The sequence below is a fragment of the Mytilus galloprovincialis genome, chromosome 8 (assembly GCF_965363235.1).
Source record: "Mytilus galloprovincialis chromosome 8, xbMytGall1.hap1.1, whole genome shotgun sequence".
NCBI classification, from domain to species: domain Eukaryota; kingdom Metazoa; phylum Mollusca; class Bivalvia; order Mytilida; family Mytilidae; genus Mytilus; species Mytilus galloprovincialis.
This window is the reverse complement of record NC_134845.1, coordinates 4,098,718-4,115,619: the sequence shown is the minus strand read 5'-3', so window position 1 is coordinate 4,115,619 and position 16,902 is coordinate 4,098,718. Positions and strand designations below refer to the sequence as shown.

At 31.8% G+C, this 16,902-nt stretch overlaps 1 protein-coding gene across 1 annotated transcript; it reads left to right on the top strand.

The window, feature by feature from the left end:
• The first annotated feature begins 1,110 nt into the window (after positions 1-1,110).
• LOC143084905 (sodium- and chloride-dependent glycine transporter 1-like) lies at positions 1,111-15,597 on the top strand. The gene is made up of 12 exons (XM_076260969.1): positions 1,111-1,177; positions 1,822-2,134; positions 2,832-2,964; positions 4,213-4,347; positions 4,800-4,903; positions 5,922-6,046; positions 8,286-8,398; positions 9,007-9,135; positions 9,995-10,094; positions 11,710-11,810; positions 13,083-13,253; positions 15,093-15,597. The coding sequence occupies exons 1-12, from the start codon at positions 1,117-1,119 to the stop codon at positions 15,234-15,236; spliced, it is 1,629 nt and encodes a 542-aa protein (XP_076117084.1). The 5' UTR covers positions 1,111-1,116; the 3' UTR covers positions 15,237-15,597.
• The last annotated feature ends 1,305 nt before the right edge of the window (positions 15,598-16,902 follow it).

Here is a 16,902-nt window from a genome sequence, read left to right as displayed (position 1 = left end):
CAAAGATTTTTTCACTCCCAATCAGACAACTTTAAACTGATGTAATTCATTTCATCCTTCTTTATATTTTATAAATGAGGTACCAAAAGAAAGAAGAAAGATTAATCTTTCAAGTTGTGATAATTTCATTATGACATAATTATTATGTAATTAGTTGCTATGTTGTGATGACCACACTTGAATGAATTTAGCATTTACGGAATGTAAAAACTTCTTTGTCTCTAATTAGTACAACAAAATAATTCTCCGTGTTTAACGATTCTTTAAGCATCCACATAGACTAGACAAACTAGAGAACCGTTTCTCCATGACAGGATTAGGTAACCTCTTAGTAAAACTCTGGAATCGGTTTCATAAATATACTTACGACTACGATTGACTGTTAAAAACAAGTCAGTATGCTTACGATCAATCTAAGTCTGATGTTTTTTGTGAATGCAACTCCTGAGTTTAAATAAAACGGGATATTAACGATCTTGAGTGCTGTTTGTTAACTGTAGGTTTTCCAGGGGTGGATGTTTCCTTAGGAGTTCATAAGACATGGAAGATTTGCAATCTTATTTTTTGCTTGTCAATTATCTTTTGACCTTGTGAAATGTCAATCGGATATATGGTACATCTTTTTGCGAAATAAAGCAGGTTAAATCGTGAGTAAACTTATCTAGGATTTTTTAGTAATTTAATACAATACATGCATTTTCAATAATAATTCAAAATAAAAATTTACGTATTGCAATTCACTTTTGTTTATTAAATTATCATTCATATGTTCATAATAATAAATTACTTGAACTGTAAACAAAATTTTGATTTTGTTTTAAATACTAAAGCTTTTCTACCTCAGGAATAGATTACCTAAGTAGCTGTATTTGTACAACATTTAGGAATTTTTGGTCCTCAAAAGCTCTTCAACTTCGTACTTTATTTGGCCTTTTAAACATTTTTGATTCGAGCGTAACTGATGAGTCTTTTGTAGACGAAACGCGCGGCTGGCGTAAATAGAAAATTTCAATCCTGGTATCTATGATGAGTTTATTTATTGCGTTTGAATTTTATTTCAGGAGCGTTTCTGATACCATTTTTATTTTTCCTGATATTTTGTGGATTGAGACTGCAATGGGACAATTCAGCGGCAAAGGAATGCTTCAAGTATGGGACATTTGTCCAATGTTCAAAGGTTGGTATGGTTGTACTATAAAATTGTAAAATATTGGAAAATTCGTATGCATATAAGAGGATATTAAGTTCAATAACGTTAAAGTTTTAAAGAAATGTTCTATTTGTCCAATGTTTAATGATGTGTGTGTAAGCATGATGGTTCAACATTATGCATATTCATACAAATGTTTGTTTTATTTAATGTTAAAAGGTTTGACAAAAAGGTACTCCCATATGTACTCATACCCGTAAAATCTCTTCAACTTCATAATTTGTTTGGCCTTTTAGATTTAAATGTTTTGATTCGAACGTTATACTGATGTGTCCGTAGATTTCAGGCGAAACGCTAATCGAAAGTACAAAATTGTAAGCCTGGTATCTTTGGTGTGTTATAATACAATATTTTATTTAGGAAAGGATTTCCATGCATGTAAAAGATTGCTTTTAAAATACGGGTATGCATTTCGAATAAGAATAATTAATAATTACCCCATCGGTTTGCAATATCGATCTTTCACTTTCCTGTTTAACGTTGAACGATTCAACACATGGCAAGATATTGTATTCGTTGTACGGATAATGTAATTATTAAACAATGCTTATCAGGCATTTCGTATTAAGGTACACCAAGTAAAGTGCAATGCTTATATTTTGTTTCGTCAGGTCTTGGGTTTGGATTCCTGGTACCAAATTTGATGTGGAATGTATATTATACGGTAATTTTAGGATGGGCTTTGTACTATATCGGGAACTCATTTATCAGTCCTTTACCTTGGACAACATGCGATAATGAATGGAACAGTCATAACTGTGCATTAGATAGTAGTTTCATTGGCCGTCTAGGAAACCTGGACACATTTTCTTACCTTGATACAAATGGAACAGACATTGCGACTCGCCATCTCAACATCACTTCATCGCTGACATTGACCAATCAAAATGTCTCTTGGATAACAGCTCAAGAGGAATTTTGGCAGTAAGATCTGTTTATTTCTGTGGTTTGTATTGACCGAGTCTAAATGTTTTATCATTTGTCATAGAGGAAGGGGGTTAATGTCATATGTATTCTAATATGGTGCTGTTCACTGGTAAATAACATTATTATATGACCACAAAATTTTTAAGATAAAAGCAATTGTCTTTGTCATTTTCTTAAAAGATTTATAGATCTTAAGTTTATATATTTTTCATAATTGCAGAACTGTTGAGAAGTAACACTTTGTAAATTATAAACGTGTATCCGCTTTTTTCGTCAACCAATTTGGTAAAAATTGAGAATGGAAATGGGGAATGTGTCAAAGAAACAACAACCCGACCATAGAACAGACAACAGCGGAAGGTCACCAATAGGTCTTCAATGCAGCGAGAAACTATACTTTTGATTAGATTAGAAATTTCTTTTATTCTATGGAATATGACCTGCATATATATTTCTTTTTTGTTAGTCCACTTGGGCGAATGACTGAAATTATAAGTTGTTTATAAGAAATTAAACACATTTTAGACAATATTAAGAGAAATTGCATCAACACTGGTTATATATGTATTAAAGAAGACGACGTTTCAAAAGAACAGAATCCATAAGTTCCTGTGTAAAACCATTTAAATAGTGTTGGTCATTTTGAATGTCTGTGGCTTCAAGTTTTATTTAAGTATTATAAATGACTTTTCAGGATCAATGTGCTACAGATGTCGACTGGTGTACATGAGATTGGTCACCTAAACTGGCGAATGATACTTTGTTTATTAGGTGGGTGGGTAATGATCGGCCTTTGCATATTCAAGGGAGTCAAATCTGTTGGAAAGGTTGGTACCAGTTTCATCCTACTTCAAATCCGTATTGTTACCAAAAGGTAATAATCCAACCTATAGATAAAAGACGTCATTTACAAAAATGTGTAGTAAAAACAGACAAAGACAGATCATATATTACTTGAATGTTATGGAATAAATGTGCATAGTGCAATTTATAAAAAAAATACCAGGCTTATAATTTGTTGCAGTAAACGTGCGATTCATATACGTCATATTAGAGGCCCCGGTAGCCGAGTAGTCTTAGTAGTTACTAATGTAATCACTATCCAGACAACACTGAGGTTGGGAGTTCGTACCCCGCTCGTGCAGGTGCACTCGACTCCAATCTTATTTGACTAGGATTGTCAGTTTTCCTATCGAAGGTCGGTAGTTTTCTCTGGGCACTCCGGCTTCCTCCACCAATAAAAACTGGCCGCCACGAACTAGCCTAAATGTGGTGCTTAAAAGTGGTGTTAAACACCAAATATCAAATGAATTCAAATCTATGTCATATTCATCAGTGGCGTTCAAATCTACGTCATATTCATCAGTGGCGTTCAAATCACAACAGCTGGAAAGCCAAATCAAACTCAATAACCCAACAATTCAAAACAACAAAGACAATTATAGCTAAGGTAATCTATGACTAGGGCTAATAAAATTTGTATGTGAAAATTTTAATGTTTACGACATTGCAATGAACACAGAAAGAAAAAAAACCGTAACGAGTGCAATATTTAAACTCTTGTCATATATGTTGAAATTTGAATGTGTAAAATATATTTGCGGAATTCTGATAATGATTGATATGGTTTCCATGAATACAGAACTTGTTAAACGTAAAAAGAGGTAAACTGACCTTGAGAGTAAAGAGAATCCGAAAGTCATAATCAAGTTGTTCAAGAAACGGTTAAGGCCGTTATAGAAACAAAACATAATAATGTATAACAAGTCCAGTACCAATTGTAAAGGTACCAAATAACCAATTAACTTGAACTGGATGCTGATATAAAATCCTTTATTCATATTTTAAGACTAGATCAGATTTACTTTCCAATTGCAAGGACAGAAAAAAAAAATAACCTAACTTTCAATAAGTTGTTTCTTTTGATAATAGCTTTTCGACCGTTTCGGTTCTTATATTCTTAGCTTTTTTAGCTTTCAAATATACGACTTCGGCCTCACTCCCTATTGGTTTTACGCATCTACGTAGGGGTCAGTAGCGAACCATACAACTTATATTGGTTGCATATATTACAGGTGGTATACGTTACAGCTACACTGCCCTATATACTACTAACAATCATACTGATCAGAGGTTTGACTTTGGACGGTTCAATAAATGGTGTTATTCTGTATCTACGACCAGACTTTAGCAAGCTTTTGAAAACTCAGGTATGTTGAGATTCAGATATTTATGCTTTTACATACGATACTATATGTGTATGCTCCATTAGAGATTTTAAAGTATATAAACGCTTGTATTCAGCTAAGATGTTAACAAGGAAACTAGTGGATGCTGTTGCAGGTACAGGGGTGTTACGAGAGCTATATATTCGCGTATATTCTATTCTATTAGATTATAAACATTGATATACGTGCAAGTAAACATATGAAATCGTGTTCATTTGATATATACACGCAGGTATTTATGTGTATATTTCATTGAGAAGAGTACTTAACAATGGGTGTTCTTATTCCAATTAAGTTGCAAGAAAAAAGAATTTGTAGCGACCACGGTTGAAATTTGGGGGTTTTTTTTATCATAAAAACAGAAATTTCAATTAAATTGTATTTTTTTAAATTTTCATTTGACTAATTTTAACACATACTATTCAATACTTCAGATCTGGATTGAAGCCGCGCTACAAGTGTGTTACTCGCTAGGACCAGGCAATGGGATTCTTATAACACAAGCGAGCTTCAATAAGTTTGACAATAATTTAATAAGGTATCACGAACGAATTTAATATCTAAGTTTATAGAGGTCAGTGGTTAAAAACTGACATGATTATGATGTGACTATTGGTATTATGTGATTTACACGTTTTAATGTACTATAATATTATTTATTTATGCATTTCTCTGTCCCTGGTGTTTTTTGTTTAAAAATACTGTATTCCTGTCACGGAATGTTGTCATTTTAACGGTACTATTAACATAGTTACATAGACGGAATGTTTGGCTAGCTATAACACTAGGTTCAACCAACATTTTTGTTCTAAAAATGTCCTGTACAAAGTCAGGAATGTGGAATTTGTTGTTTACAATCCGTTTCTATGTTTCATAACATTTACTTTTGTATCAGTACAGTGTTTCTGTTCTGTTGTTCCGTTACTGTCTTCGTAAAACTGATGTGTTTCCCTCGATTTTCAGTTTGTTACTGAATTTATTTTCACTTAATCGAAGTAGGACTATTGAACAGCGGAATACTGTTGCCTTTATTTGTAAATTCTAAAATTCCCTCTTGTAAAAACAACCAATTTCGTAGAAACTAAAACTCGTTTACCTTCGTGCATTAGCAGGCTACCATCAGTGGTATATTGGTTATAAATTACCTGTTTACAAAATTTTAATTTTTTCAAATATTAAGGCTTTTCTACCTCAGGCATGGATTACCTTGGCTGTATTTGGCAAAACTTTTAGTAATTTTGGACCTCAATGCTCTTCAACTTCGTACTTTATTTGGCCTTTTTAACTTTTTTGGATTCGAGCGTCACTGATGAGTCTTTTGTAGACGAAACGCGTGTCTGGCGTATATACAAAATTTAGTCCAGGTATCTATGAAGAGTTTATTTATCGACCTGAAGCTATTATTCAATTGTTTCTTTTTCGACAAAATATGTTTTTTTTAATAATCTCCATAAGTGAAATGCCTGTTTTTGCTACAATCGTAGACTTCAATAATATTATTCATTTGCTGTTTGTTATAAGAAACGAGTTTTTAATCCTTAATTATTTTATTGCAGGGACTCCATAATGTTCTCGTTGATCGGTGAATTCACCAGTATTTTTTCAGGGCTTGTTATTTTTACAGTCCTTGGTTTTATGGCCGGAAAGATGTCAATTCCTTTGGAGAAAATTGTGAAAGGAGGTAATTTTGTTTTCACAATAGAAGGAAAAGTATAAAATAAACTACATATAAAGACATTAGCTATGCCATTAAAAGGGACTGTTTGTTTTATAACAGTAACATAAAAAAACGCCTTTAGATTAAAATGGTAAGTTTTCATTTTGTTCAACGTAATCAGTACAATATTTTACGTTTGAAGTAAGATTCAAAACAAACCGGACATAGCTTTATAATATAGTTAATTGCTACCGTAGTTTGCTATTAATAAATATTAAAATGTGCATTGTTATTAAATGCAATATCAGTATTTAGTTCAAATATAATCTTAAATCAATCCTAATTCTATCTTATTCATTCAAATGACGTCATTTTTCATTTTTTGATGATCTGTTTTACAAATTCAGATGACGTCATCATTTTTTTGTCATTTTTTACAATTTCAAATATGACGTCACTTGGCGTTGAGGTTTAAACTTATTCGGCTGTGTCTCCTCTTATATTTGATGCGTTTCCCTCAGTTTTAGTTTGTTACCCCGATTTTGTTTTTTGTCCATGGATTTATGAGTTTGAACAGCGGTATACTACTGTTGCCTTTATCTACATTTTGTGTTGCAAATGTCTGGTTATGTAATGTATTTTAGTTGTTTCCTGTAATTAGTTAATATTTCAGTTCTATCATGTACAGCTTTTGTTTAGTAATTTTATAAATTTACTGTTTGCAAAAGTATAAATTATTCTAAATAATAAGGATGTTCTGGTTACTAACAGAAAACCCTGGCCGTTTTTGGCACAACTTTTTTGATCTTTTGGTCCTCGATGCTGTTCGACTTCGTGCTTGTTTCGGCTTTCAAACTTTTGTATCTGGGCATCACTAGTAGATCTTGTGTGGATAAAATGCACTTCTGGCGTATTAAAATTTTCAACTTGTTGCCTTTTGTTGGCTGTTGTTCGTGTGTTTCTTTGTCAATTGTATTCTCCAATTTATTTATATTGTAGTTCTGTGGTGTTGAGTTGTCATTTTAATGTTATATTTCACATGGCTATAAAAGGGGAGGTTTGGCATGCCACAAATCCAGGTTCAACCCGCCATTTTTTCCTTTAAAAATGTCCTGTACCAAGTCAGGAATATGGCCATTGTTATATTATAGTTCGTTTCTGTGTGTGTTACATTTTAACGTTGCGTCGTTTGTTTTCTCTTATTTTTGAGTGTAAATTCACATTGCAATAAGACGTGTCACGGTACTTGTCTATCCCAAATTCATGTATTTGGTTTTGATGTTATATTTGTTATTCTCGTGGGATTTTGTCTGATGCTTGGTCCGTTTCTGTGTGTGTTACATTGTAGTGTTGTGTCGTTGTTCTCCTCTTATATTTAATGCGTTTCCCTCAGTTTTAGTTTGTTACCCCGATTTTGTTTTTTGTCCATGGATTTATGAGTTTGAACAGCGGTATACTACTGTAGCCTTTATTTATAGCCAGCATTTTGTTTTTAACTAGCTTTTTCACTTTTTAACCAGTCGTTTGTTTTATAACCATCAATGAACAGGTTATATTGATGACTTTTTGTCAGGACAAGGTTAACCTTGCCTAAGCTCAGGTCGTTGCATGTATACGTTCTAACTGGTTTTTTTAAGTCTCTACCACATGTACAACATAAGGTAAATTTCAAAGCTCGGTATATTGTATTGATAATTGTCTATTTTTGAATATTGTAACTATTTAACGTCTGTATACATTTTTGTTATATATGTCGTTAGAATTAGTATCCCGAAATCATATTATATAAAACATACATTGTATATACTAGTATGCCAATTAGTTACCTTGGTACAGTGTATCCTATTTCATTATATTTAGAAAATACATTGCCTTGTATCGTTTCTTTTGTTGACAATAAAAAAAGAAGACGTGGTTGGATTGCCAATGACACAACTCTTCACAAGACACAAAATGACACATCAATTAACAACTATAGGTCTCCGTACAGTTTTCAACAACCAGCGAAGCTCATACTACATTGTGAGCTATAAAAGGTCCCAAAATAACAAATGTAAAACAATTTAAACGAGAAAACTAACCTAAGTTATGTAGTATATTTATATATACATTTAATACTTAACGATGCAACCTGGTTTTTGTAGTTTTTTCATGTTTTGCATATCCAAAACTATCAAAACAAATCAGTCATTGTAAGGGAAAAATTTAAAAAAAAGAATTGAAATGCATTTTGTGAACACTTTATTGATGTATTTTATTTCAGGCCCAGGACTGGCATTCATAGTGTACCCCGAGGCTTTATCAAAACTTCCTGGGGAAAATGTTTGGTCCTGTATATTTTTTGTTATGATTCTATGTGTTGGTCTAGATAGCCATGTGAGTATATAATCTGTATATATATTGTTCATAGCACCAGCGTGTCTCGTTTCTTTTCTTTTCTGATTAGGCAAACAAAAGAATTAAAATCGTTTTTAACATAAGTTACAGGATGCGCATTGATGAGGAAATGATCAATAAAATAAAAACACAAAATAAGATATATGACAGCCGTACCTTGACCTATAATGGTTTACTTTTATAACTTGTTATTTGGATGGAGAGTTGTCTCATTGACACTCATACCACATCGTCCTATATATGCCCAGTAATGAGACCAAAGTTTTGATTTTCTATAACAAAAATATGGCCTTTTTGACATCATAACATTCTAAATTGTATAGATGAAATTAAAATACAGTGTGTGCGTTCGAAGAGCGTTACTTGATTAACTTTACTCAGAACCATAAAATTTAAACATTATTATTGTTCTTGAACCATTTTCGAATTTATACATCCTTGGCTTTCGAGTATTCGACTTCCGGCAGTCCTGATGAAAGCGCTTTGAGTGCATGTAATTCTGGATTGCAAATGTTTACAAACGTTATGACCCAAACGGGTCTACAGAAGAATAAACATATATTAAAATGATTTATATTTTGATTTAGTTTGTAACAGTAGAAGCCCTTATTGGAGTTTTTACAGATGGTTTCCATAGACTACGAAATAGACGTGAGCTCGTCACTGTAGCCTGGTGCCTAGGAAGTTTTGTTTTAGGATTAATATTTTGTACACAGGTAAATAGTAAACCTTCAAAGTTGTATTTGTCAATAATACAGAAATTCGGTTTAATTTATATATAGTTGTTAGACTGAAATATACCATGCACACTCAGGACGAGAACAAATGACCAATAGATATCAATAAATGCTATAAATAAAGGCAACAGTAGTATACCACTGTTCGAAACTCATAAATCGACAGAAAAAAACAAATCCGGGTTACAAACTAAAACTGAGGGAAACGCATTAAATATAAGAGGAGAACGACACAATAGAAACACAATATTAAAATGTATCACACACAGAAACGAAGTAAGCATTAGACAAAATAGTAAACGTATAAGTTGTTCCTTAAGAATTTGATAGGGATTTACGACGTGAATATAAATGTCCACTGGAAAATGGCGGTATAATAATATAGGGATAGACATTAAGTTTTGCAAAGGTCAACTTGCGAAAACGTCACATAATTGTTACAATAGTTCATAAGGTGCGGATAGCATGTCGCTCTTTTTAAACACGGGATAACTCATTCAAAGTTTTCATTCTGACTGGACGTATAGCTGCATAAAACAAAACGTAAGTACACCATTTGATTTTTGACAATGAGCTCAATCCATACCGGATAGGAGCTATAAGATGTAAAAAAAAACTTAAGGGGCCCCAAAATGACAAACGTAAAACAACTCAAAGGAAAAACTAACGGCTTGGTTTATGTACAAACAATAAACGAAAAACAAATATGAAATAAGGCAACAAACAAAAACCACTGAATTACATACACATACAATTTGTGGCGACATACATAGTGTTGTTACAGTACACATATAACGTGTTTAATGTTAAGAAGTATATCTTTGTGATATCTTTACAGGGTGGAATATACATATTTCAATTAATTGACTGGTATGTTGCTGCCCTATCACTACCTATAATAAGTTTCCTGGAATGTATCCTATTAGGCTGGATTTATGGTAAGTTTATTTTATTGTATAATTACATATTGCAACAGAAATTTATATTCCGTCGATTACTACGTTTTGTTTTTATAAAAAAAATCACTTTTTATCACGTTAGATTTCCATTCACAGTTATTTGGTATTGAATTAATATTTAAGCGTACAACAAGGGTTGTCACCAGCCCAGAAGTCAGCACTTCTGTGTTGACTTGAGTTATCATTGATATGTTCATAATTATACATTGACTGATAACAAAACTTTGAATTTTTGAAATGTTAAGGCTTTTCTACCTCAGGAAAAAAATTAACTTGGCTGTGTTTGGCAAAACTTTTAGGAATTTTTGGTTCTCCATCCTCACCAACATCATCGTACTATATTTGGACTATATTTGGACTTTTTAACATTTTCTGATTCGAGCGTCACTGATGAGTCTTTTGCAGACGAGTTTATTTCCATTGTGTACTTTGTTAAGTTTAATTATTTGCTTCAAGTGAAGGCAATGATGTACACTATGAATAACAAAAGATGTAGATTATTTGCCTTGAGGGGGAAATTGAGCAACAACAAAAATAACAAACAACAAACGGTAGACAACAAAATATTAAAATGTTGTCTTGAATGGCAATTAATGGTCTTGTCTATGTGTCAAGTTGTAATGGTTAAATTATTTCGTAAATAATGCCCTAGAGACTATCAGAGCCTATCAGTGTCTGCTTTTAACACCTTTGTGGTATTTAATATGTTATGAATCAACAGTTCTCTCGACATGGAATAGGTTACAGGGGCCAGCTGAAGCACCCCTACTGTTGCGGGATTTTCTAGCTGTATTGAAATTTGAAGACCCAATGGTGGCATTCTGTGGTGTTTGTTTTTGCTCTTTGGTTGGGTTGTTGTCTTTTTGACACATTCCGCATATCCATTCTCAATTCCCCAAAAAGTTCCTAAAGGTAAATCGATACACATAAGAATCACTTATCAAATTTGTTCATTGACAATTTCCCCCTTATTTTGGTTAAATTTAGACACCTTAAATTACAAAGTTTACCAATCAAAGAGCGTAATAGATAGACGGTATCTAATCTATTTCGTCGTTCAGAATCTAAAGGACTACGAGTTATTTCGTTGTTAATGCCCCTTAAACGAAAACAACGTCAACCTTTGATTGAATATTTATTGTATGGACGTTGTTAAACAATCACAACGCTCTGATGTATGAGTTCAAATATTGCACTCTTATAAGGCCTATTGGTTTAAATCCAATAGTGGATGTTATTACTTACAGAATACCCTTAAGTAGACTATAGGGTTATTGCATGAATATTGGGAAATATTGTCCAGAGTAGAATTTTATATTGTACGAGATTGCGAGTATTTGTTCTACGATATTTTCCCCAATATTCATGCAATAAACCTTTTATTGTATAGCAATATTATATTTGAAAAGTAAAAATTGGTTTGAACTAAGATTTTGTCGTTGATGACGTCATGAATTTTTGAAGATTTATTGCACTAGTGCAATATTAGAATTTATTGCACGCTAACTTTTGGTTACTTTCTGTGGGAAATATTATATTGCTATGCAATAAATTGTGTTATTGCATGACATGATAATTATAAACAACATTACAGGTATGGAAAGATTTTCAAAAGATGTCAACCTAATGTTAGGACGAGGAATTCATATATTTTTTAGAGTCTGTATTATGTTTGTAACACCTCTAATAATGTTTGTAAGTATAATAATTAGTGTAACAATGAGGTTATTGTATATCATCTTCAATAGCTTTGTTCGACATGTAATGAGGATTATGTTGCAAGAGAAAATAGAAAATGCTTAATTTGTAACTCTGGCGGCATCAGAGATGAATTTCAATATATTTTTATATGCTCTGTATTAAATGATATACAAATCAACCTTTAATGAACTGATGAATAGTAAAAATCTTTCTGATATTAACAGCTTGTTCAAATTTATAAGACTAGTCAATATGCATATAGACTCTCCTGGGTAACTCATGTATTTGATGTAATAATATAATATACTGTAATTTGTGATATTTGACTCTCTTTTGCTTTCGTATAAATTTTGTATGTCCGTACAAACCATATTATGTAATATTCATTGTGTGTATTTCTATACCATGTAATTTAGTTTGTTGAGAAATAAAGATATAACTATGTACATGTACCAACTTTTTTAAAACTAATACTAGTAATCAAAAGACTATTAAATTTAAAAAGACCGAAACTTACCGGTTCCAAAGTACAATTTATGCTTCATGATGAAACACTGACTGTTGTACAAATCATGAATATCATGACGGGTGCAACATGTGGAGCAAGACATTGCTTCCCTTCCGGAAGACCTAAGATCTCCTTTGTCGCCTAGTCGTGTTTTCTTGGTTTTTGCCAAGATTATGTCTGTCTCTTTCGTCTCGGGTATCTCCCGTTTCCTTTTTTTATGAAAGTATTTAATATCAATTAACTATTAGTTGTGTACGTTAACACTTATTCAATACAAATAACAGATGTGTGAATAAAAGGTCATTTAGACCTGAATATACACCAGCAAAAAGAAATTCAATACAAATGACAGATGTGTGAATAAAAGGTCATTTAGACCTGAATATACACCAGCAAAAAGAAATTCAATACAAATGACAGATGTGTGAATAAAAGGTCATTTAGACCTGAATATACACCAGCAAAAAGAAATTCAATACAAATGACAGATGTGTGAATAAAAGGTCATTTAGACCTGAATATACACCAGCAAAAAGAAATTCAATACAAATGACAGATGTGTGAATAAAAGGTCAATTAGACCTGAATATACACCAGCAAAAAGAAATTCAATATGAATGAAAGATTATGTGAGTAAAATGTCAATTGTACAGCAATTTAATTAATAAAATGTCAATTGTACAGCAATACAAACTATATCTAACAATTAGACAATGCATATATAATAAATTTGATACTGATAAATAATGTGTTGACAGGTTCTGATCATTTCCACGCTAATTGGATACCAGCCACCTACATACGGTAGTTACAAGTATCCTAAAGTGGCTGCCACCATTGGAATGATGCTGTCTATCCTGCCTATAATACCTATTGTCATATTTGCATTGGTTGCAATTATTCAGGCTGAAGGAGACTCAATTTATAAAGTAATGCATGTACATATAATCAGTAGTTGATAATACTACGCTACAACATTAGGAGCTATATGATAAAAAAAAAAGTACCTAAACAGAATAATAGCCAGATTAATTTCAGGTCAACTTTGTATGAAGGAGTTTGAACCAATTATTTCTTCATTGATGAACTAGCATTTTGAATAAGCATATTTCATAAACATTATCAGTACTGGGCCGAATTACTGACTCAGAATTGATATTGTTTTAATTAGTGGTGTTGATAAAAATATGTTGGTATACATGATCGTTCGTCTAAATTATTGACACACCTTTTAGTGTCATTAGGTAGAAATGGCTAATTTCATGCAGAACACCATGGGCGTATCACACCATTTTCCCTTCAAAAAAAAATTATATTTGCAAGTAATAAGATGTTTTATACTTGTTAATTGGCTATGGGTATTTATATGAAGACTATTTATTGCGAACCCTATCATAGTTTTCCATAGATTCACCTGCAAGTTACCTGTCCATTTAAACTTTTGTAAGTTCTATTGTCCCATTGAACAAATACAACAGGTATTGTTCTCTGTATAGTTTATTTGATGGGACCTTTAAATTTCTTCCAAGAGAAATCTATCACTCATTGATTAATTTGCCTGACCAAAAAAATATCTTCTTTGTTCACTGAAATACATGTATATAAACTCACATAAACTGCCTGTGATACAGTATTTATTCATTATCAATAATATATTTTCAATCTGTTCAATATAAGCACTGATTTAATTATAAAAAGTTTATTTCTGATTTTTTTAACTACTGCATGCATTTATGTTTCAAAAAATTTGCATGTTTTTTGTGGTTGTTCAGTTATAAAGAATACATTTATGAAGACCTTTACTTAAACATTACCATTTCAAGTTTTTACTTATGAACAGACTAAAAAAAAGCAAATTTTAATAGGTAAAATGTTGAAATTTTATCAGAAATCAACTTTTAATTTTTAAATCAGTGTTTATATCAAACAAATTGAAAATGTGTTATTGATTGAATAAATACAACATCATATGCAGTTTCATAATTACTTATTTTTATCATATATTTAGTACAAAATACAGCTATTTTGTATATCTAATAAAGGTTGTTTTTCCAGTCTGTATCACCTACCCTGTATCGCATACCCCGTATCGCATAGCTAAACCCGTATCGCATACCCCGTATCGCATGGTAAAACCCGTATCGCATACCTTTTTTTTTTTTTTTTTTTACATAAAGTTTTTTGGTTTTTTTTTGCTTAAGAAAAAGTTTCCTCAAAATAGGTCATTTTTTTAATGACGTCATTGTTTGGTATGTAACGTCACGAACGTCAAGTTTTCATATTGTATGTGACGTCACGAACATCAAGTTTGCATATTTTTTGGCACACTAAATGCAACTATAAAAAATACAAAACACTCAAATAAATACAATAATAAACAAATATTTTTAAAACAGCAGCAGGCAAATGGTAAGGTAACCCAGGTGCTTTGTATAAGCAGTTATTTTAAGGCTTTGAACCAAGACAAAAGCAGAACTGAAGGTAACCCAGTGCTAATCTATCGGGATCAGAAAACAGTTCATATAATATAATACTCTTCTGTTGAAATATATGATAAAGCGTATAATACATGGCAAAATCCGTATCATATGTCGTATCATCCCGAGACATCAATATCAGCCCAAGGGCCTTTATACAAAAAGTAAAATAATAAAACTACCGAACTCCCCGAGCAAAATCCAAAGCACAAACACATCAAACGAATGGATATCGACAGACACGCCTGTTATCGGATATCATCAGAACAGTTTTTTATCTATTTGTTTCAGAAAATAGCAAATGCCTTGAAACCGACATCACAATGGAAACCAGTTAATCAAGAATATGAGGCTGTATGTAAGGAGAATAACGTTACGAACATGAATGCACTGGAGAAAATTAAACTGAACCTGCTGGGCGAAACAAACATTTGAACATATGATATTAAAACTTAATATATAATAATGAATCTGATTTAAAGATGCACAATTTAATAATTACGTCTGTTTCACTATTGTATATGTATCACAATGTGTTTCCTTGTAATATAAATATAAGGACATGGATAATGTGTTTTCTCAATAAAAGAGGGGCGAAAAAAAACAGAGGGACAGTCAAACTCATAGATTGAAAATAAAATGACAACGCCATGGCCAAAAATTAAAAAGACATACAGACAAATAATTATAGTACACAAGACACAACATAGAAAACTAAAGACTAAGCAACACGAACCTACTTTTGTATTAATCATTTCATTTTCAGCTTAAAAGACTACTTGTTTCAATTATTTTACTTACAAAAAAATAATTTTATCTAAAATGAACATGTTATTTTTTAACATGGGTAGTATAAAGAGTGATAACTCCAGCAGATTCATTTGTGTTACTTGATTAAGTTATGAGATATGTTACTTGTTTGAGTATTGTACATGTTGTAATGCCCCTGACTGTTTATAACATTATGTGACCTTGTATACACAGGTATCATGTATTAGTTGTATATTTTGAATAAACTTGTATTTATTCATATTGTCAAAACATAGATTCTTTTTTGAATAAAGGTGTAGAATAAAGGAAAACGCTTCTACATTGTCTTCTACTATAAAATATAAGTATAGGCATCATGCTTCTGGTGACTAGAGCATCATGCTTCTGGTGACGAGAGCATCATCAGTTCAGTAATCCACATTTCTTTGTTGACATCAAATGTCATTCATATGGTCATAGTGAACTGTTCATAAAACTTTGAATTGTTTGAAATACTAAAGAGTTCTACCCCAGAAAACGGTTATCTTAGTTGTCTGTTTTGGGTTAAACCTTTCAAAATTTCGAATTTGAGCTCTTCAACTTAGTACTTTAAATTATCTTTTAACTGTTTCTATTCGAGCGTTACTAGAGCGTGACGAAACGCTAGTCTTGAGTACAAAATAACATATTTATATAATATTTATATGATATATAAAAAAAACCTATACGCCTCATTTATAAAAAAAGATAATATGTATGAAAATACGGTGAAAATTTAAACAAAAAACACCTTTAGTAAAGAGTTCCAACTAAATAAGAACGAAGCCTATGTATGTGTCGTGTACAAGTTGCGATTTTGTATATGTTGTAAAATGTAAAGAAATAATGCGCAGTCATGTTATACTTGAACAATGTAAATATAAAAATACAAGATATAACCTAGACAAAAGTATCTCGTACATGTGTTATAACACGTACAAAATATTGCTTATAAATGGTCCGAACTTGTACAAAATTTGAAAATAAAGATATGTCTCTATTGGTACAATGTCTTTTAACTCAATAATACTTTCATAACTGTTTTTAATGTTTATTCCTGTAAGTGGTACAGCTTTTGGCAAGATAAATAGTTTATATGATTACTTTAAAAAAAAATGAACTTTTTATAGAAATAAGTCAAAAAAATTGAAAACGTAAACCATAGGTCATATGCATATACCCACTCTAATATATCAATTGAAATGGCTTGTCTCGAATACAGTTCCTTTCTGGACACGTGTACAAACTAATGCATTGAATAGATTGGCTGATTTCTCCCAAAGCGATAAATGGTGCACTTCAAATTCCGCCC